Source organism: Talpa europaea (assembly GCF_964194135.1).
Source record: "Talpa europaea genome assembly, contig: HAP1_SCAFFOLD_107, whole genome shotgun sequence".
In the NCBI taxonomy this organism is placed as follows: domain Eukaryota; kingdom Metazoa; phylum Chordata; class Mammalia; order Eulipotyphla; family Talpidae; genus Talpa; species Talpa europaea.
In genome coordinates this window covers 72,891-95,964 of record NW_028168012.1, presented here as the reverse complement: position 1 = coordinate 95,964, position 23,074 = coordinate 72,891, and the positions used below count along the sequence as shown (strand labels likewise).

The 23,074-nt window shown below is 44.2% G+C and overlaps 1 protein-coding gene across 1 annotated transcript; it reads right to left on the bottom strand.

Annotated features, from left to right (window-relative positions):
* Window positions 1-658: 658 nt before the first annotated feature.
* Window positions 659-15,939, bottom strand: LOC311188011 (HLA class I histocompatibility antigen, A alpha chain-like; the record flags this gene model as incomplete). Its single annotated transcript, XM_084259788.1, has 7 exons — window positions 659-702; window positions 833-865; window positions 1,149-1,268; window positions 1,389-1,664; window positions 2,239-2,514; window positions 2,655-2,924; window positions 15,843-15,939. 7 exons carry the CDS (start codon window positions 15,937-15,939, stop codon window positions 659-661), a joined length of 1,116 nt encoding a protein of 371 aa, XP_084115914.1.
* Between the last annotated feature and the right edge of the window lie 7,135 nt (window positions 15,940-23,074).

The window sequence follows — 23,074 nt, the reverse complement described above, 5'->3', positions numbered from 1 at the left end:
GTCTTAACACATGATTTGGTCATGATGTGTGAAGAGTTTTATAACTTGAGGAATGAAGTGTAATTTACTTTAGAAAGCATATTTCATACTCACACAAGGACATTTAAATAACACTCAAGGATATGCATAAGTCATTCCCCTCCACCCCCAACACCCCAGTGAGCCAGTATCTGCTCAAAACCAGTAAGCAATTTATCTTTTCTCTTCTAAAAAAAAAATACACACACACACATATACACACACACACACACGCATATATATGCGTGTGTGTGTGTGTCTATGTTTTTTTAATCTCCATGCTCCTGTCTGGGCAATAGTGTTTGTTTTCCCATCAGTAAAGGAGTTCAGGTCACAGTGTGGGGGGGAAACATTTGCAAGTCACGAATCTGATAAAGGACTGTATCTACACATAATGCCTAAAACTCAATGATCAGAAAGAAATAACCTAATATTAATAAGGACAAAATAGTGTAATAAATAAATAGCACTTCCTCTATAAAAATGTACAAAACTTCCATACAAACAGCAACTGTAGTCATAGAAAAGTAAAAATATGAACAAATGCTCAATATCACAGTTAAGAACAACAGTGACACCATCACACTGCTGTCCAGGGTGTGCACAACAGGAGCCTCATCTGGTTCATTGTAAAAGATCCTTAGGGGCTGAGAGACACATCAGAGCCCTGGGCACTGTCGTTGCCTGGTTGAGAACAAAACAGAACCTGGTCAGAGATGAGACCACAGGAGGGACTGATGAGGGTGACTCCCCCATGGAGTCCATTTACACTGTTCCCAGGGGCTCAGGGATCAAACCCCTGATCCACACTTACCTGCAGCCTGAGTGTAGCTTCCTCCTTGTCCTCCTGTGGGAAGAAACATCATGTGAGACCAGGGAGCAGTCAGGTCAGAAGACCTAAAGGAATCTTTTAATCCTGCACAACAGGGAAGTTTTCAGAACTGTGAGTAAAGAAAAACCCAGGTCAGGACTGGGAAAAAAGAAGAAAGGACATGAGGGGGGACTGGACCAAATGCCCTCTGGGCAACACACGTGTGTGTGGATGGTACTTCCCATTAACCAGGCAGGGCAAGTTCTCCCTGGGACGTGAAAGCCCTCGGTGGACAAGATCCCCCCACTCCCTTCCCTACCTGAGTGCTTCTTCCTCCACATCACAGCTGCAGCCACCACAGCTCCAGTGAGCACAGCTCCAAGGAGAACGAGGCCAACAATGATGCCCGCAGTGGGGATGGAGGACTGAGGAGGGGGCACTGGAAGGGAAGGGATGGTCATACCCTGAGCCCCAGACCTTATCCTGACCCTCTGAAGGGCTCCAGAAGGGCTCCTGATGGCCCTGAGAACAGCCTCAGTGCCCACATCCTCCTCCTCACCCCATCTCAGGACTTGGGGCTCCAACAGCCCCTCATGCTGCGCGTGGCACGTGTATCTCTGCTCCTCTCCAGAAGGCACCACCATAGCCGCCCACTTCTGGAAAGTTCCATCTCCCCCAGGCCTGGTCTCCACCAGCTCCATCTCCTGGGTCAGGTCCTCCCCATCTCGCTGCCAGGTTAGGGTGATGTCCGCAGGGTAGAAGCCCAGGGCCCAGCACTTCAGGGTGACCTCATGCTCAGAGGTGGGGTGGTGGGTCATGCGTGTTTTTGGGGGATCTGAGGTGGTAAATCAGAAAACTCACTTTATATTTCCTCCATGGACACTGAAGAATCCTCATGAGACCATCCTCACAATGGACAAGACAACTGGTGTGGCAGGAAGAAGCATAAAATGTAAAAAACAGGCTAATCTGGGGAATCTGTGAGATTCTCCTATTCCTTAGAAAGTTCTAGAATGAGGACGAAAACCCAGGGTGGGATGAAGCAGAGGGAGTGGAACACAGACTTTTTATTCCTGACCTGGGTGGAAGGTGAAGGACACAGAAAAGCAGGAATCACATAACTGAAAATGTTCTCAGACCAGAAACAAGACTGAGAGAGAAACTCGTGGTTCTCAAACAGGCCCCTGGTCAAAAGGACCCAGTGACGTGTGAGGTCAGGGACTGTCTGTCTTTCTCAGGAGAGACGGGATCCCTTCCCTGTCCTTCAGGAGAAGCCGGAGTCTCTGGGAGTCTCTCTAGTGCAGAACATGAAACCCAGGGGAGTCCCCCTCTCGCAACTAGAGAGAGGACTCATTTCCCACAGTGACTCCAGGCAGGGGGGGACCGGGAGGCCTCCAGGCCCCTCTTACCCATGCGCTGCAGAGTCTCCTTCCCGTGCTCCAGGCATGTGCGCAGCCACCTCAAGCACCTGCCATCCGCATAGTTCCTGAATTTCTCTGCCTCACCCTGGGCCTCCCACTCGCGCCGGGTGATCTGAGCGGCCGTGTCCGCCGCGGTCCAGGAGCGCAGGTCCCCGTTCAGGGCCAGGTAATCGGCGCCATCGTAGGCGAACTGTCTGTATGCGCGGAGGAGGCGCCCGTCGGGCCCCATGTCGCAGCCAGACATCCTCTGGAGGGTGTGAGAGCCTGTCCAGAATGAAACGGGGTGAAAGCCCCGCGTTCTGTTCCCGGGCAGGTTGCAGAGAAGCCTGGAGGGGGAGACCCTGAGCGACCCCCCGTCCGTGGGGATGGGGGTGCTGACCCGGCCCGGACCCGCGCCAGCTCACCGGTCTCGCTCTGGTTGTAGAGGCCGCGCAGGGTGTCCAGCTGCGCTCCGTACCATAGTATGTTGTCCCTTTGGTGCCAAGTCTCCTCGTCCCGCTCCTCCTGCCCCAAGCTCTCCGCCCAGGGCGCCCGCGGCTCCGCGCTCTGGCCTGGGGAGTCGCTGTCGAACCGCCCGAACTGCGTGTCGTCCACGTAGCCCACGGCGATGTACCGGGGCTCCCCGAGGCCGGGCCGGGTCATCGCGGTGTGAAAAACCCTCAGGGAGTGGGGGCCTGGGGGCGGGAGGGGAGACCCGGGCTATTCTTCTCCCCTTCGGGGGCTCGAGTCCCGGGGGGCGCCCACGAGACAGAAAGTGGGTGAAAGACGAGTGAGAGTGAAAAGCGGCTGCGGGACGAAAATGGCCGGGACTCGGGGGGCCAGAGGAGGCTGGGGTCTCGGGGGGACGGAAAGGGGCCAGGACGGGGCGGGGCCGAGGTGGGGGGACAACTAGGGCGGCGGCGAGGTCGCGCCTTTCCCACGCCCGCCCACGCCCTCGCTCCCGCCTCTGGGAGCGCCCTGTCCCCTCCCGACCCGCACTCACCTGCCCGGGTCCCCCTCGGGGCCGTGGCCACCGCGAGCAGGAGCAGGAGGGCTGCGCCCCCCATCCCCCAGGACGCGCCTCCACCCGGGCTGGGGAGACCGAGTCCCGGCGGGCGGGTGAGGGCTTTGGAACGGGAGCCGCGGGGCTGCTGATTGGCTGCTCTGGAGACCTCCAGGCAATGGGGAGTGAGCCCTGGGGTGAGTCACCAGTATCCAGGAGGAAGGACTCGACCTAGGCTGTAAGAAGCGAAACTGGATGAATGGAGTGCGTAGGAGTAATAGGAGGGAGCCCTGTGGTGATGTAACATTTCCATATCTTGTAGGTGGTGGCAAGATGCAAGAAGTAATGAAATTTGCATGGAATAACATAAATACCCAATAGCACACAAATAAGGAAGTATAGAGCTTGGTGACATCTGAATACGGTCAACGGATTATATCCATATCAATTTCCTGGTTGTAATATTGTACAATACAGCAAGTTGTTACTATTGTGAGAATCTGTTTGAGTTTACAATTATTTCAAAATAAAAATTTTAAAGTATTCAAAAAAAAAAAAGAAGAAGAAGTGAAACTGGGGAGATGAGGAATCCCCAACAGTAACCTTCCCGCCCCAGACAGCGCCCTGGGGACTGAGACCTTGAGAGCCACACCCCGAGACCCTCCTCTCCTGCACCAGAACCTTTGAAACACCCACACCTTCTCCCTGAGTCCAGGCCCAGGAAATGGGTCAGCGATTCTCAAACATTTTTCTTTCAGGATGTCTCTACAGTCTCACAAATTATTACGGATCCCATGCATATTTTTTTATGTGGGTTACAGCTTTAAATATTTACTAGAATAAAGGCTTTTAAGATGGTATTACTTTCTTACTTTAGAATATTAATAACCAATGTATGCTAACAAAGCATTTTTTTAAAGATTTACTTACTTATGCATAGAAGAGCTGAGGTGCAGGCCAGAGATGCTTGGGGTGAGAGGATTGACCACAGACTGAGTGGGGAGCACATCAGGCAGATGTACTGAAACACACTGCTGAGGGGAGCAGGGGGCTAGGCTGCAGAGGTCTGCTGCACTATGTGGGGTAGCTCCCTGGCCAGGGATTGAACTCATGCTGCAGTGGCTGCAGGCAGCTTCATAGGTTGCATCTTAACCCCTTGCACCACCAGGGAGGCCCAAACAAAGCATTTTTAAGAAAATAACTTTCTGTAAACATAAGGATAATGAAAAAAAGGGGAACTTTTACATTTTATATTTTTGCAACTGTCATTTTTGTCTCATTAGAAGATATTTTAGTTTCCATAGTTTCTTCTACATTGAATGTTTTGTTTGAAATCTATGAAAAAATATACAATCTCATGGAAATATGTAGGAATAGTCTTTTAATAACCTTTTCAGATTATGGATATTCAACTTTGTTACAACTTTCATACTCAATCATAACTATATAAGTTATATTTTCTCAAAGGTTATTTGCAAAGTGAAATCTGAAACAATGTCATTGAATATTCCCTATTCTGTTATATTAACTCCCTAGCGCTCTCTTGTATATTAATGGATATTGTACAATTGTATGATTTTTTTTAAAAAGTTACCTATTGTTTCACTATGTCTTATATAAATATATAGTGTTAATTATACTGGGGTCAAGTTATCCAAAATCACATGTTTTATTTTTTACCACAGATCCCAAAAGAAAAATTAGCCCATACTGTAATTTGTCAACGTGATAGGACTCAATTTTCCATAATTCTGGTTTTCTCTGGGAGTTTACATTTTATCAAGGCAACAAGTGCCCTCAGTTGATTTTTAAAAAGGACAGACTCACGTTCATTTTCAGGAAAGTGTCTGCCAGTTCAACTAGTCTAAGGAACCATGGTTTTATCAACTCATTCCTTCAATTAAAAATGATATTGCCTAAAACAAGAGGCAAATTCATGTCATACATTTTTCTCCCTGGGACACGGCCCTTTGGACTGTAGCAGAAGTGCCTTATGTGCACGTCCTTGTCATCGTTTCAGACCTGTAAAAAATGTGGATTTCAGGATGATAAATAGAAAATATGCTTTCGTGATTTAACCAGGACATTTTGAAGTGAAACTGGTTTGGATTTTTTTTTTTTCCTGCGAGAAAGTGGTGGTGAAGAATAACTACACTGCAGTTGGTACTATAATTTCCATTCTTACTAAGTTTTACTTTAGCAAATGTCAAAATAGTGAAAGGCAAATGGTGTCAAAGTAATGTTATAAAAATGGTTTTGTCCTCCTGTATCCCGTGAAAGGTTCTGGGTGATCTCAAGGATTCCACAGACCTACTTTGGAAATGCTTTTCTCAGTGAACCAGGGAGAGTTTCCCAAGTGTTCTCTGCCTTTGTCTCTTATTGAGCACCCAGAATCCATCTCCTTGGTTTGGATGTCCTATTTCCAAAGTTTTTCTTAGAGCTTTGCCCCTGGACACCCTGGAAGAAAATTCATTCCTCAGAGATGGTGAGAGAGAGTCCTCAGTCTGAGAAGGGAATTAGAGAGACAGGTGCTTCCATTTGGAACTGGGACTGTTTGTGTCTGGAGGTACCAGACCCACTGATAATCTTTTTTGATTTTGTTTTTCACCTGCTTAATATTATTTCCATCCAGGGACCTCGCCTCATCTTTAAGAGAGATAATATTGGCCCCTTGATTTTATGTGTTTAATGCATCTGTCTTGATGCTCCCAAAGCATGAAGAGCTGTGCTGGCCAACAGAATGTTCTGGACGAAAAAATGTTCTATATATGCACTGACCAATATGGTGCCTCTAACTATTGAACACTTGAAATGTGGCTCATAAGCTGAGATATTGCATATTTTACTATATATCATTTAAAATTAAAAAGCCGGGCCTCCCCGGTGGCGTAGCGGTTGAGCACTGGGTTGCAAAGCTGCCTGTGGCCTCTGCAGCGACCGTTCAATCCCAGGCTGCTCCCCAGCCACCGGAGGAGGGTCCCACATGGTGCGCAGACCTCTCCTGCCGCCCACTGCTCCCCTCAGCAGTGTACTTCGGTCCTTCTGCCTGCTCTGCTCCCCGCTCTGGCTCTGGTGAAATCTCTCACCCTCCCGCGCTTCTGACTGTACCCAGTGCTTGTATAAATAATAAATAAATAAATCTTTAAAAAAAAGTGTTTGTTTAAAAAAAATTAAATTAAATTAAAAGCCATATGTAGCTTGTAGCTACCATATTGACAGTACATACCTAAGTTTCAGTATCTGCCCCCCAATATTTTGTTGTATAATAAAATTGTATAATAAAATATAATGTATAATAAAAATACCTTTGTGTGGAAGTCATGGATTTTTATACGTGGATTTTAGGTATATCCTTAAAATATGGCATATCCAGATAGTTTAAGCAACATGTATTTCAACAACAGATGGAGAGGTGACATCCCAAATCTGAAAACAAACTCTGTCAAATCCCTGAATGACCACTAAACTGTGCTGAGGTGTGGGACACTCAAGAGAAACTGCCGAAAAACCAGGAAGAACTTAGAGGGCATTCTACCCTTGAGTGACAGACTCATCCTGGTGCAATCTGTGAATCTGCACCTAAGACTGATGACTTTCCCAATCCACACACGCTCAGAGAACCAGAAGCAAAAATCTTACTGAATTGAGGAATCAAACATCAGATCTGGTGGCTGCATTTGGGTATTTGGGTACGCCAGGAACAAGTGAGTAAAAGCCAACATCCAGTCCAAAACCTTGGTTGACCATTGAATCATATGGAGACAAGTCATATTCAAGACCCAGGATGGAAATGCAGCAAGTGGAGACTGAAGCAACAGAGCAGGGGCCCAGCTGTGCACACTGCAGGGGCAGATTTTGCCTGGTTCTGGCAAATGTCCAACTTCAGTGGGGAAGAAAAGGAATCCCCAGAAAAATAAAAAAGATTCCAGATGTGTTAAATCTTAGATCTTTAATGTATTTGGAATAAAGTGTGATTTCTCCATGTTGCTTGTTTGAATAAAGCCTGACCACTCTCTACAAGGTATCAGAATACTTCTCTCTCTTTGACAAAAGGATATAAATATTTAGTGGCCAGATGATGGACAGTAGAAGTTTTTCAAATATCCACCATTTTTTTTTTATGCTCAAGAGGTCAAGGCCAGTTTCCCTCTTGTGAGTCCCTGGACTTGCTGGCTCCCTGCTCATGGAGGAGGCTGGGGTGCCTGTGCCACTTCACAGTAAGGCTCAAAAGGAGCTGTGATCTCCTGCTTGATCTCTCCTGCTCACTCTCTGGGGTAAGATATTTGCCGTGCTGCACTGCGTGGGCACTCAGATAAGGCGACACTCACATGGTGAGGAAGTGAGGCTGTTTTCCAGCAGCCACATGCATGAGCCTTTATGTAGATCCTTCCATGTCCATCAAGCCTTTTCTTTGGCCTGACATCATGATTGCAGCCTCATGAGACCCCCGAGCTGAAATCACCAAACTGAAGTTCTCTGGACTCCTCACCCACAGAAAATGTGTGAAATACCAAATCTTTGTTGCTTTAAGCTGCATACTTTTACAGTAATTGTTACAAACATGTAAATGACTAATGCACCAGGAGCAACAATTTGATCAATGGCTGGTTTCTCTTCAGAACAGCTGAGGACAGAAGAGCCTGCAGTGAAATACTCAAGGCCCTCTAGGAAAAGGAGGCCAAGTAAGAATTCTATATTCACCAAAACTGTCCTTCAAAATAAAGTTGATTTTTAGGGGCCTCTCTGGTGGCACAAGGGTTAAGACGCAGCACTATGAAGCTATCTGCAGCCACTGCAGCACAAGTTCCATCTCCCGGCCAGGGAGGTGACCCACATGGAGCAGCAGACCTCTCATGTCTTACCCGCTGCTCCACTCAGCAGTGTATTTCAGCCCCTATTTCCTCCCTCCCTCACCCCTCCAGGAGCCACCCCTATTGCTAGCCTATGACCTCTTCCCTCCTCCAGCCCATCCTAGGGGTGAAGAGTTTAGAGTTGATTCCCTGGGGAAGGAGCTTCAACCCTGGAGTCAGCAGGGAAACAAGTGACCTTGGGTCAAGGTCTCATCCCAGGAGACTGAGACCTGGTGTGTTTGTGGGGCCACCCTGGTCCTTGCATCCAGGTGTAATGGCCTGGGGACCTGCTCCTCCTTGAAACAAAGTCTGTGGTTATTAGTGGAGAGGGACCGTTAAGTCAGCGTGTGTTTGGGGAAACAGTTCAGACACAGAACCTGATTCTGGATGGAGGTTCCCCCTTGTGTGCACAGTTCTGTTCCTCTGGGAGCCCCAGGAAGACCTGGGAGACCAGAGGGTACCTGTGCTCTGTCCTCAGCCCTGTGGCCACACGGGGGCGCTGCGGCGCTGTCCTAGTCTGGCAGCCAGGGGAGAGGCTGGGTGTGTGTGACTCAGGCTGAGAGGGTGAGCTGGGGCTGAGCATCCCTGGGGGAGGGGGTGAGCTGCCCTGTGAGCAGCCCTGGCACCAGGCTGGGGTGGTGGGAGTGGAGGAGAGGAGAGGAGGCCCTGGAGCTGCCCCGTGTCTGAGGTGCCATCTTCTCTCCCCACAGCCTCTCTCTGCATTCCTTGATGACCACACCCTGGAGACAGCAAAGCAGATGCTTTTCCCTTCAGCTCCCCGTTCCTTTCCCGAGGGCAATTTTAAGTTTTTCAATTGAAGCAACACTGATGTACAGTACTGTGTGTGATTTAGGTGAATAATTTCACATCTCTTCGGATCTGTGTTACCAAAGTAGGTAATTTTGTCTTCCACACTCCCTGTCCCTTTGCTGAGGGCTGTTTTTCAAATTGCAGCAGTCACGGTGATTTACAATTCAAGTAGGGAACAGGCTCCCATCTCTTCATTGGTGTGACCACACCACCCCCTCCACCCCAGCACCCAGAGTCCTTCCCCAGATCCACTGTAGCCCCAACACTCTCTCTCCCCCTTCCTCCCCCTCTAGTAGCCTCCTTCCCGCAATCGCAATCATAAGTCTAGGGCTTGTTTTGGTTTGGGTTTTTTTCCTGGCCTTTTTTTGGTTCTTCTATATTCTGCATATGAACAAAGTTGTTGTCTTGGAACAGAGTCCATGCCTGATTCATCTTCATAGTTAATGGTTTTTATTATATTTTTTCCGATAACTTTGATTTTTCAACTCTATCTATCGATCTAGAAATATTGAAAACATTGAAATATATATTTCATATATAAAATATTTCAATATATAATAATGAAAACATTATATATATTTAGGGGTTATAGGAACAAAACTCCAAAATATATATGTGTGTGTTTAAAAAGAAAGGAATGTATTGAAAATGGCTATTCTAGAAGTCCTTAAAATAATTTAAAGATGGTATCTTTGTAATGAAATGGTACTCAAAAGTAAGAAAGTATTGAAGGTCTGAGAGAGGGATTTTAGTAAAAAAAAAATGTGTGCTCAAATGACTTACTATAAAATATTTTAGTTAACTTAAATATCAGTAGTGCACCTATGTAACACCAAGCTTTAGTCCCTTTATATATAAAAATTAAGGTATTCTAAAACCGCTTTCTCTAGTTTCTTGTAACAAATTAAAGACTGTTCAGGTAATCTAAAAAATCCTGGTGCTCTTTACCCTCAGCTTACCCGAACAAAACCCTTATATCACCATTGCTAAGCCTTGTCAAAGAAATAGATATACACTTAAAAATCCTTGTTACTCCGAGTAATTGTTTTGTGAAGATCTGTAAGTTTGTTCTATGACAATTTCATTCCGAAATAGTGGAGTTTCTTTCTTTTTTCTTTTTTCTTTTTAAATTATTCATTATTCATGCATACAAGAACTGGGGCACAGGCCAGAGGTTGGGGGGTGAGAGGACTCACCAGAGACAGAGTGGGGAAAAGAACAGGCACATTGACTAAAATACACTGCTGTGGGGAGCAGCCGGGGAGTCAGAAGGGGTCTGTTGCACCATGTGGGCAGCTCTCTGCTGACAGCCTCCTAGGCTACGTCCCAACCCCCTGCACAACAAGGGAAGCCCAGTAAATTTTTTTCTTGAGAGGACTCTTAAGACACCTGATAAAATTGTTTTTCGTTTGGAAAAACAAACAACTGAGTCAATTTGGGTATATTGATACCTTATAGTGAGACACAGGGCAAGCTAGGGTTATTAGGCAGTTTCAGGGACAGTGCAGGAGGGGACCTCTGAAGAATTTAGGGAGGCTTCAGAGATAAGGACAACCAAGGGAATGTAACCAATTCCACTAGGAAAAACAAACATCTCAGGACCAAGGACAACATTGTTAACGCTGGTCCTGGTTTCCTTCAGGTGGTAAAGGGAGGCAGAGATTGGAGAAATGGAGAGTGCTTTAATTTATGGACAACTTAGAAGGGCAGCTGTTTAACTTCAATGCAGGGATGCCCATCCAGAGGACTGGGCCATAAAGATAAAGATGCAACAAATGGGGAAAGACAAACCTGTTAGATAAGGAATGTGAAGATCCCCCACTCAGTAGCAAATTAAGTGAGACAGCCGAAAACTGACCAATCACAAAGAGACTGGTGGAGCTTTAGAATAATGAGGGAAAGAAGGTCTATATTCCCTGAGACATGACTCCACTTTGGCTTCCTTGCCCCTCCCAGCCTGGTTTCCTGGCCTGGGAGTCCCACTTTATTTCTGTTCTTTTTCTCCTCAATAAACTTCTTCTTTCTCTAAACAAACCTGCCTCTTCTAGCTTGCTTGCCTGAGCGTCTGTGAAGTTCCTGCTGCGGCTTCGTGAGACACCAACCCGGGGGGTCTAGCGGCTGGGACTCAGCGCTGCCCCTGCAGCCTGGGATCCCTTCCTGGCTGGGAGACTAGGCCTGACAATTCCAGTATCAATAGGACATATTATCATAGGATTGTTACACCTGTTCAACATAAATGTAAACTAATGAGATTGTTCTAAAATACCTAAGACTTAAAAACTAATAAGTCAGTCAAAGATAAAAGGGCTGAGAAAAGTTACTCAAAAGCCCCACAATTCCACATCATTTCAGGCTAAATTTGCTGAGGCTACAAAAAGGTATACTAATCTAGATCCATGCTGGGAGCCATGCTACTCATGTCCTCTTGTAACAGGGTGGTCCCCAGGAAAGGGGGAGGCTCCAGGTTCCCTGCCCCACCCAAGGGAGGGTGGAGCTGAGCAGGGAAAGAAGAAGCTATAGAGGAGACTGAGGAAGGAAGGAAGCAGGATGGAGCCAGAAGGAGACCCAGAGGAGGCACATGGAGCCGAGAGACACGTGAAGAAACTGCGCTTGCCTTTTGGTCGTGGACTGGGTGACACAGATGTGGGTGAGACCCGTGGGGAGGTGACAATGGCAGCTTTTATCTTGATTTTGATTCTGCTCTTTTCCTTCCGGGCTTGTCTGGTTGTTTCTGACCCTTTTCTGTGGGTCCCCACTGGAAGATGTTTAGACTTGTGGCAGACTTTGGGGCCTTGCTCTGGGCCGATCCCATATGGATGGACTTTTACCCATGAGGGGACGGTTAACTTTGGGTGCTTGATTTAGAAACTAGATTCTTTGCCTTACCTGTATTGTTTCCTAGTTTTATTAAAGTTCCTTGTCATTAAAGTCTCATATGTTTTGTGTTGATGTGGCGGATGGCAGAACCCATTTAAAATAGGCAGGTTTGCGGGGTTTGGGCTGCCTCACTCCCTGCCCTGTAACAGTCTGACAAAGGTCCAGGCATGGGGCAGATTCCTAAAAAGTCAGGAATCTCATTAGGTGACTCCTGCTAGATTCTTCTCATTTGTTTATGGCTGGTTTCTACCATATATGGCAATTGTCAAAATACATATTTATAAGTAAAACTGCAAATGCTGTTTGATCAATTACTGAATAACCAATTTGAAGGCAAATGGCCCTGCATGATTCATTGATAACATTGGTTAGTTAGCATACAGATTTTTGACACAGGAAAATGGGAAGGATGCAGATCTTTGAGAATGGCTGGGGAGAGCAACCAGTCTAGCAGGCTGCCAGGCCTTATTTATGTTATAGAGCAGCCCGATATTAAACGGGTTCCTGGCTGTGGGTCCTCACCCGCATGCTTTAAAGGGACTTATGAATACTCCACTACAGATACACACAAAAGGTTAATAAAAGGTTTATTTACAAGGGAAAAGGAAATAAGGAAAATGTACAACTCAGGGAGAAAATAGGGAAATAAAGTCTTTAATGCGTCCTACCCGATCCGCCGACCTGGAAACCCAAAGTCACTCTCAGAGCTGGCCAGACGGACCGCTGCGAGCTGGCAGAGAGCCAAAATGGGAATCCCCCAAAGCCCACGTGTCTGCCTTTTATATCCACCTGGCTGCTTAACCCCACCCTCAGGTCCCAGCCACCTTCCCTTTGGTGGTGATGGGATTTGGAGTTTCCAGTGTCTTGGCCTGGGGTGGGGGTGGAGTCCACAAAGCCTGTATGGAATTAGCTTTAGGACATCCTGTTCCCCCTAACAATTCCCCCCTTTCACTTTTTGCCACCATTTCCATGGTGATGAAGATCGAATATATGGAGGTTGGGATGCAGTCTCAGATGAACATTTTTTCCAGGTTCCAGTGTGAAAGAAAACCAGTCCCTCCAAGTATTTGCCCATTGTGGAAAGCAAAAGTCCTCTATTCCTGGAAAAACAGTTCATCAGTTCAAGCCAAAAAAAAAAAAAAAAAAAAAAAAAAAAAAACATCTGGAGGCATTAGCCAAAACAAGGCAGCAGATATGTCAAAATCACAGGAAAAAAATCTTAAAATGGTTCAACTGATGTAAAACACAAATTTTCTCAACCTTGATCCCAAACTTTTAACAGCATAGCAAAAGTTTGCAAACTAAATCTACCTTTTGTAACCATTCTTGCTATTTTTGCATAAAATCACAGAGCAGAAAATAACTAAACAGCAATGTTAGCTGGCTTGTTGGAATACTCCATATCGGATCAGAGCGAACCATTGGCATCCAGTCCATGTAGGCTTCAGGAACAAAGTTGGTCTCATCAGACTCCACCTGGGCTTTCCTCTTCTCGAGGGTGCCAGGACTTTTTCCTTGGTTGGGCTGTCCAGTCCTACCAATGGAGGCAGCTTCCTCACCTTCTTTGGAGGTTTCTGGAACCCTACGAACAAAGCAAACAGGTTCTTCTCTTCTTGGTTCAGCTGTTTCAACTCTCTGGAAGAACTCCACGCAAAGCTACACAATGAAACTCATGTCCAATTTTTTTTTTTTAGTTTAAGCAGACAAAATCCCTATGGAAGTTATGCAAAAACAGACTGAGACAAGTAGCAAAAAAATTACTACCACTGTGTGTATGCTGTGTTGGTACCAAGGGGAGAGAAAATGTGAACATAAGAAGTTAGCTTTGCTGGGGGAAAAAAAAAACCAAAACTGCAACCTTGCTGCAGGTCCTGGTCACTCACAACAACAAAAAAAAAAACTTTGTGGATTCAGAACAAAATGCAAAAAAAAATTACCAGTATTATGTTAAAGAAAACTTAGTAAATATCAGGTCTATTCAGTCCTGTGTAGGAAATTTGTACTCTCAACAGTTCCATCAATAGGAATCTGTTGAAGTCTTTTCTCCCTATTTTTCCAGAAACAATTTCTGTCAATAAACAATCTAAGTATACACTATTACAAGGCGACAATCACCATGGGCAATTTACATACATATCAGGTACTGAGAGGTTTTATACACAATTTAGAAAACCACTGTTAACATTTCTGTACATGCCAAAGTTTTACCATTTTCCCAAGTGACAATGCTTCCCTTACAGTTTTACTTCACTAGGTAAGCCAAATAGAACAAATTCATCTAACGCCTTTCCCCAGAGGAAAGGGAGAAATTTTGTGGAGTCTCAGGAGCTCTACTGAGGTTCCACAAAATTTCCTTGCGTCAGCCAAATGACAGGCTACCAATTTGTACTTGAATTTAGATTTCTGGGAAGCTTTGCCACAAATATCAGAAAAACAGCAGAAACAACAATATTCAATCTCTTAGTTCAGTAGTACAGTGTTGACAATCAAACCATAACATTTAGTTCTTCTCATAACTGGAGACTTTTTTTTTCCCCAACGTCTATGGGCACCATGTATACCAATTTGCCTACCACTGGAGGCCAAGACAAGGACACAAGGAAAGGACATACAGACATACAACATATGGACACAAAGAGCTCTTTAGTTACCATTCATCACACGTGGGATATCTCATACAACTACAGTTTCACTCATAGGCCAAAGTAACAAAAAAGCAGAGAAAAAAAAAAACCTCAAAGTTAAAAAAAGCAAAAAGTTAAAAAGGAAATAACAAAATCAAGATCATGCATGATCCTAGATGTTATTTCACGTCTCCTAAACTTTGAAAGGAAGAGATTGGTTAGAACAAGTTAGGTTTTTTTTCCTCAGGGTTTCTTCAGAAAAAAATGAGTCCTTGGGTATCCTGCAACAATAACTGGAAAAGAAGTCAGTAACATTCAAGGTTTTTTCTGTTTCTTAAACAAATATCTCAAGTCCTCAATGGGTTCACAAGGCCAGTGGGACTTTGTCTCTGGGTCAGTTCCTTCTGGCGCTTTCTTAACTCTGGAATGATGTACCCAGGGTTTTATGCCTGCAAATGTTACCAAACACCGGCCTCAGTTTCCCTCAGCCAATAAAAGGAAACTAAGTTTGAGGAAAAGGAAAGCGGTTTTATTTGTCGACAAATGAGGAGGGAGGCAGACTCAAGTCCGAAAAACCACTGTCCTGCTCTTTGGCAGTGGGCAGGGGTATTTATACAGGGGGAGATGGGTAGGCATCCGCGAAGGGGAGGGGAAGGGGTCCGCACAGAGACAAGTGGGCGCCAGCTCAACAGGGAGATGGATGGGTGTCAGCTCCTTCATCTTAAGGGAAGGGGAAGGTGTCAAGGCACAGAGATGGGTGATCGCCAACTTGTTTTCCTTAGGGCTAGGGGGAAGGGTCTGCAGGGAAACCGGTGGAGCCAGCTTTTTTTTTTCTTCCCAAGGGGAGGGGAAGCTGCAACAAATGGGAAAGACAAGTCATCAATCCTGTTAATGCTAGATAAGGGGAATTGCAAAAAATGGGGGAAAGACGAACTTGTTAACTGTATCATAATCCCCACTCTCAGTTATGACCTTCCATTTCTATGGGAAAAGGGGCGTCATGTCATCTGGCTGCTTCCTGCTGAACAGGGTCGTCGTGGTGGGGGTTTACTATGGAAGGCCTACACTTACTGGTGCCATAGTTCCCGACATGATGTTAAGGTCTTGGTGCTGGTGTGGCAGTGACAAGATATACAACACAGCGTAGTCCTAAATGTAAGAGGGATTACTTTTTCTCTTCTTCAAGATGATGACATTAAGGCTATAGCCCTCACTGGAGAGGACCAGAGAATAATATAGTTACGGAGACATAATTTTTCTCTACCCTAATCCCAATTCTGTAAAATAGTAAACCAAATCTAATTTTAACAATTTTCCCTATATTTGCATAAACTCATTGGGCAGAGTAAACAAGTAGAGTGTTGTTGGCTTTGTTGAAAATTCCACAGGCCTTAGCGTGAGCTTTTTAACATCCAGTCCAAGCCGGCTTTATCAAAGTCACAGTCTCACCAATCTTCACCTGAGATTTCCTCCTCTCAAGGTTCCCAGGACTTTTTCCAGGGTTTTCCTCAGTCCTGTCCATGGAGGCAGCTTCCTCATTTTTCATGGAGGTCTCTGGAACCCAGTAAGCAAGGTGACAGGCTCTTCTTGGCTCGCTCTTCTCAGCTCAGCACGGTTTATTCCCAGAAGAATTTCAATCAAAGCCTTTTAACAAAACATGTTTAATTTACCAGGTTAAGGAGAAATAAATAAAATTCCCTATTGAGATTATGCAAAGATAGACATTGTCCTGAGAAGTACAAATATTGCCTATAAATTTTTGGGATGAGACAAGAGAAAAGCAAATGCTACAGTTTGTTCATAAAAAGATGCAAATTGTCATTGTTAACATCATAGCCCAGCTTAAAGACAAGGTTTCTGGAGACCCAAAAAACCAAAACATTAAAAACTAATTTTTTTTTTAAAAGTCATGAAATATTATTCAAATCTTCCTCAGTGTACTTTCCATATATTAAGTCTCCATCTTCTGTTGGTAATTTTCATAAATCAAATTTTTATAGGCTTGGTAGGTCTTTTCAGTTCCAAAACATATCTATATTGTCAGTCTCTTTTTGTGAGTTTTTTTAAAGACAAAGCTCAGCAAATAAACTTTAGAAAGAACAAAAACTCGAAAATGACCATACCTAAAATCATGGCTTAAGGTAAAAGACAAGGATGTTTGCTCAATTTTGTGACACACATACACATATATATTTCAGTATAATCAGAACCATCCAATAATATTATACCAGAACATACTAGGTTTTAAAAATCGCATATATTTTAAAACACTTTAATCAATTTTATATATGCTGAAAAGGTATAACTTTTTCCCTCAATGACAATTTTTATGAAGTTTTAACATTTCTAGATTGGTCCAATGTGTTTTAGCATTTTGCTATAAGGAAAATAATTTATTAAGAGTCCTAAGACGCATCAAATAATTTTACTTGATTCAGAAAAAAACTTTACCATTTCTGAAATTTGACTCCAAGAAAAGTTTTCCACAGGCTTAATAATATATACAGATTTTTATAAAACAACACTAAGGTACCCAGAGTGATAACTAGAGGTTTTTAAAAGTAGATATATTTTCACAGTGCTCAACAATGCTGACAGGACTATATTACAACATTTTAGTTTTTAATTTTTAGATTGTAAGACTGTTATAGAAGACTTTTGTCTTTATTTATGCCCACAGGCCCAGAGATGTTTTTCCAAAGTCCAAGCCCCCAGCAATTAGGCAATAGAGCATCCATTGCCCCAGCAGAGGCACATTCGCACTTTAAAGCAAGCAGGGAGTACAGAAGCTGGAGACTCCCAAGAGGTCATCTGGTCATCTGGGGCACACAAGTCAGGCGCCTGGCCAGAGAAAGTCCATCAGTCACTCCCTGAAACTTTTAGTCCACTCTGAGGCCTTGTCCCAACAAAACTTCAGCTAATTAACAGGCAAGCCTCACATTTTTTACTTTAAGACATTGTTAGAGCTGTTATGCTATTATTCCTTTGTACTGGATAACTCATACATAAACACATGTTTTATTTTTTTCTGGATGATAACAATAAAGTTTTGTTTTCCTACTATAAGAAGCAAAAATACACCAAAAGCTCATCAAGCAGTCAACAAACTTTCGTTATTAAACTTAGTAAATCCTTAGTTTTATAGGAAAAATATACCACCATTTAAATAATGATAAGAAGAACAGAGATACCAACTGTAGCTCTAGTTTTTCTTAGGATACGAAGTTCAAATTGCAGAGTTATAAAGGAAACAAATTTATATACCAGAGGTTTTTCTTTTTTTTAACTTGGCTAGGACAAGGGAAGGAAAAATCAATTAAGTTGCTTACCTGGGGAACAAAGGTATTTCTTTCAAGGTAAAGAAATAGTGGGCCAGTCTTTTTAGAAGAGAATTTTATCAAAAAGAAGTCCAGCTATAAACAAAATCACACTTATCTCTGTTAACATAGACCAGGTCAATATTTTTTCTTTTTCTTTTTTTTTTTTTTGACCACTCCAAATTTTTTAAAACACATTTAACATACAATAAAACTTTTAACTCCCAACATTATAAATCTAAGACATATGTGCTTTAATTAAACCATTACATTTTGAACTAGTTTTTGTTTACCAAAAATTTTAGATCGTGATCTCAAAATTTGGGTTCTTTTCTATTAGAATTTATATAGGCGCCATTTAAAATGATTTTTAACACAATAACCCTCCAGAGACAAAAAAACACAAAGGCAAAGACATAGACACAGAGATCTCTTTCATTTAGAATTTTGGCCACTTGCACTAATTTTTAGAGATAGTTATTTTACCAATATTTCTGACAACACTGACAACAATTATTAATTTGCTTTTTAATATCTTTTCTAACTAACTCCTTCAGATAAGAAAACATTTCTCAAGTTATATTTGTAAGACTAACTCTTAGGTTCTAAAGAAAGTGGGGCATAAAATTCCCTATCAGTTTTCTAAGGCCACATATTCCTTTAAATTCCTAGAAGAGATATTGGATGGGTAGACAGTTTCACCAAAACTATATCCCTTTCAATACAAAGATAGACTAATTCCTAAAACAACTTAACTTTTCAAGTTATGTTGATATAGCCATCTAAGTTCTGTTGTTTTTTTTTTGTTTGTTTTTGTTTTTAATCAAGGAGGTTTCCAATAAGAGAGATGGAAGTTAAAGTCCTTACATGTTCTAATAAGCATCCCATTTTAATCATTTTAAAACCTCTAGAACCCAAGATTGGAACCATTTTTAAAGACAAGCATAGAAAACTCAAATTGCTTCACGGAGTCCTAGTTTCTGTTTGACCTCACGGATGAGGCCTGGTCCTAAGAAAGATAGAACATGGGCCATGAGATATACATGGGCCACGAGAAGGACAGCAGAAGAGGCAAATTAAGATCTTAACTTGGCAGCTTATTTGTTCTTAGATTCTTACTAGAAATTTGATAAGGAATATTATTTACAGAAACCTACTATGTAGTTTGATTAGTAAATTGATTATTTTAAGAGACTTAGATTTTCAAGGAAACCTAAAATTTTATGGTCAATAAGAAGTTTAGAAATTTTCCAACCAACTAGCAAGCTTCCTTTATAGCTAACTAGAAAGTCCAAAGTAATCTTGACAAAACCATCTGAGCCTGATCCCAGAAGTCTCAGCATGTGATCAGAAAAAGCCTGCAAATTTAGAGGAAGAAAACACCTCCTTAAAGTGGAGAACACTCTCTTCAGCTTACTTTACATCCAATTATTACAGTGACTGGTAAATACTGAGTTAGGTATCTGACTAAAACATAAAAAGCAGAAAAATACCAAATTTTTAAATTATCCAAGACCTGATTCCAGATACTTGCTTGAATTCCTTACACAGGCACAAAGATCAGATTCACAAATCTATTTGCATAAAATGGGGAAAAGGTAAGGTAAGACAAGAATAGAAAAACTGAAAAAGAGGTGTCCACAAGACCAAAAACCTGGCTCACAAAATGCCAAGAGCTGGAGGCCTGGGTAGAAGGGATTAGCATAGCCATTGACACAGCTATGGAAACCAAGATCCTCAGTCTCCAATGCCTAGATTACAAAGCATAACACCCAAGCAGGTATAAAGATATGGAGATTGGGCCTATTGTAGAATTGGGCCTATTGTAGAATCTCTGGTCACTTTCAGATTCTACATAATTATCCAGAATCAGCAACTAACCCGAAGGCTCACAAGGGGCGAATCCCTCCCAAACAGAAGACAACTATATCCGTTCAATCTCTGCACAGGCTCAGGAGAGCACTCGTCTGCCCACCTGTGCCTAAGTAGCTTCCTCTTTTCACCAACCCTCTCCCTTTGCAGGGCAGCAGCCTCCCTGCCTGCCCATGACCTGTCTCTCTGGGGCCTCTCCTCACTGACCTCCCTCAGCGGAGGTCACTCTCCTCAAAGCCACCCACCTGCAACCACGCAGGCCTCTCTCAGCAAACCTGTCCCTCCTGGGGCAGCTGTTCCTGCCCGCTTGTGTCTCCTTTACTTTCCTTGTCCCCTTTCCCTAATAAACCTGCCCTTTCAATATAACTAATGTCTCTGTCTCGTGGAGAAACTGGCCTGGGAAGCTTGCTGCAGGTCCCTGAAACAGGAGCTCTGGCAACACCTTTCCCATAGTGAACCCAAAGACCCTGCTAACTCCAAAAACAACATCAAGTAGAAGTCCTGGTCCAAGCCCAGTTTTCTCTCTGGAACAATTACAGTCCTTCCCGCCATCTGCCAATGTCCTAGAAGAGTCAGAATAATCTTAGGTTGCCTAAAGCCAAAGCATCTGGACTGACATTGAATGTCAGGGTAAGATTTTAGCAGAGCATAGATAAAAGGAGCTCACAGGTGAGCCAGCCAATGTGGAAAAGTAGAGTATATTGCCTGGCTCTTGTGCTAAAAAAAAAAAATCAGTCTGTTCCCCACAATCAGTTTTTCCTGGGCTCCTGCAGGGAAACTGTGATAGGGGTTGCTTCTTAGACATAGGTTTGTAGCTACAGGTCGATCACTCAGTTAATATTTTCCCCAAGGGGCTTTTAGATGGAACAAATACGGCACCTCTCATAAGTTTAACTAAATCCCTGGCTTCCAAAAACAAATGGGAAACTCCAAATACCAGATAGATATCAAGTGACAAAAACACCAAATGTTTCCCAATTCCCATTCAACCGGGCCTAACACACCAAAGAGCGCTCCAAATTGAGGGAGACTCATAGACTCCCTCCCAAATGAGGAGACCTGAACTCCCCCGCGAGGGGACTCAGATTCCTCCTGAATGTGTGAACGCCAAGGTCTTGGCGTGCACGCCAGGGGAACTTACACCAAACGCCAGGGGACCACGGTTTTCCATCCAGTTTCCATCTCCTCAAAGGTAAATCCAGGGTGCAGAGAAGAGCTGTGCCTCTCCCAAGGAGGACTTGGGAAGTTCCCCAGAGGAAAAAGAACTCCAGCAGCTGCTGGGACTCTCCCTCATCCTCCTGGAGAGAGGGCGCTCCCTCTCAGCAGGAGGGTCAGGATGCCACCCGGGATGCCCAGGCCCCTCTCTGACAGCACAGACCAGCATAGGTAGGTGAGCCCTGGTGCTCTGCAGCGGGCAACAGCTCCGTCAGTTGGAAGTCAGAGTTGGGGTTGGGAGAGCCAAAGTGGCATCCACCTCCTGGCTGGCTCGCCAAAATTGTTACCGAACGCCGGCCTCAGTTTCCCTCAGCCAATAAAAGGAAACTAAGTTTGAGGAAAAGGAAAGCGGTTTTATTTGTCGACAAATGAGGAGGGAGGCAGACTCATGTCCGAAAAACCACCGTCCTGCTCTTTGGCAGCGGGCAGGGGTATTTATACAGGGGGAGATGGGTAGGCATCCGCGAAGGGGAGGGGAAGGGGTCCGCACAGAGACAAGTGGGCGCCAGCTCAACAGGGAGATGGATGGGTGTCAGCTCCTTCATCTTAAGGGAAGGGGAAGGTGTCAAGGCACAGAGATGGGTGATCGCCAACTTGTTTTCCTTAGGGCTAGGGGGAAGGGTCTACAGGGAAACTGGTGAGCGCCAGCTTTTTTTTTCTTCCCAAGGGGAGGGGAAGCTGCAACAAATGGGAAAGACAAGTCATCAATCCTGTTAATGCTAGATAAGGGGAATTGCAAAAAATGGGGGAAAGACAAACTTGTTAACTGTATCAAAAGCATATCAGGAGCAAAATGAGCGATCATCTCCTATCTGTTAAGAGGGTTATTATCAAAATAGACAAGAAACAAGTGATGGTAAAGTTGTGGAGAGAAAAAATCCTTGTAGATTGTTGTTAGGAATTTCAATTGTTGCAATCATGGAAAATAGTGTGGCAATCCCCAACAAAATTAAGAATAGAAATATCGGGCCTCCCCTGTTGGCGCAGCATTTGAGCGCTGGGCTGCGAAGCTGCCCAAAGCGTCTGCAGCGCCAGTTAGATCCCTGGCCACCTGGCGAGGGTCCCACATGGCGCTAAAGACCTCTCCTGTCATGCCCACTGCTCCAATCAGCAGTGTATTTTGTCACTCTGCCTATTCTGTTCTCTGCTCTGGCTCTGGTGAATTCTCTTACCCTCCCGCACTTCTGACTGTACCCAGGGCTTGTATAAATAAATACATAAATCTTAAAAAAAAAAAAAAAAAGCAAATAGCAATTACATCTACCAAGTTGCTCAGGATAGAAAGTTTGGCAGCATCTTTAATTTCTGTCTTTCCCTCACTTTCTATATCCATCCAAATCAGCCCTATTAGCTAACATCCTAAGCAAAGTACCACTCTGACCCACTCCTCTTGTTATAGAGCAGCCCCGATATTAAAAGGGTTCCTGGCTGTGGGTCCTCACCCGCGCGCTTTAAAGGGACTTATGAATACTCTACTACAGACACATACAAAAGGTTAATAAAAGGTTTATTTACAAGAGAAAAGGAAATAAGGAAAATGTACAACTCAGGGAGAAAATAGGGAAATAAAGTCTTTAATGCCTATCCGCCAACCTGGAAACCCAAAGGCACTCTCCGAGTTGGCTGGACGCTGAGAGCTGGCGGGGAGCCCAAAAATGGAGAGAGCCCCCCAAAACCCACGTGTCTGCCTTTTGTATCCACCTGGCTGCTTAACCCCACCCTCAGGTCCCAGCCACCTTCCCTTTGGTGGTGATGGGATTTGGAGTTCCCAGTGTCTTTGGCTTTGACCTGGGGTGGGGGTGGAGTCCACAAAGCCTGTATGGAATTTGCTTTGGGACCGCCTTTTCTCCCTAACACTCTCTCTTTGTCTACTGCAAGTTTCTCCATTGTTTTCCCTGTTGCATTCTTGTTCTCCTACAATCTAGTTTCCCCAATGCAAAGAGATTTTCCTCAAACACAAATTATTCAATTCACTCCACTCGCCAACACCTCTCTCCATTTTCACAATTAGCATTAAGGTCAGGCCATCACCCTGAATTAGGAAGTTCTGAGTGACTAGTTTCTGTGACTATCTTTGACCTTATCTCTCTGGTGGCCTAGGGGGCTTTCAAGGCAATACTGGTTGCCTTTACTGGTTAATGGGAGGTACCATCCACACATGTGTGTTGCCCAGGGGGTATTTGGTCCAATCCCCTTCACCTCCTTTCTTCATTTTCCAAGTCCTGACCTGTGGCAGGCTGCGCCTCCCATGCTGTCTCTTGACATGGTCTGGGCATT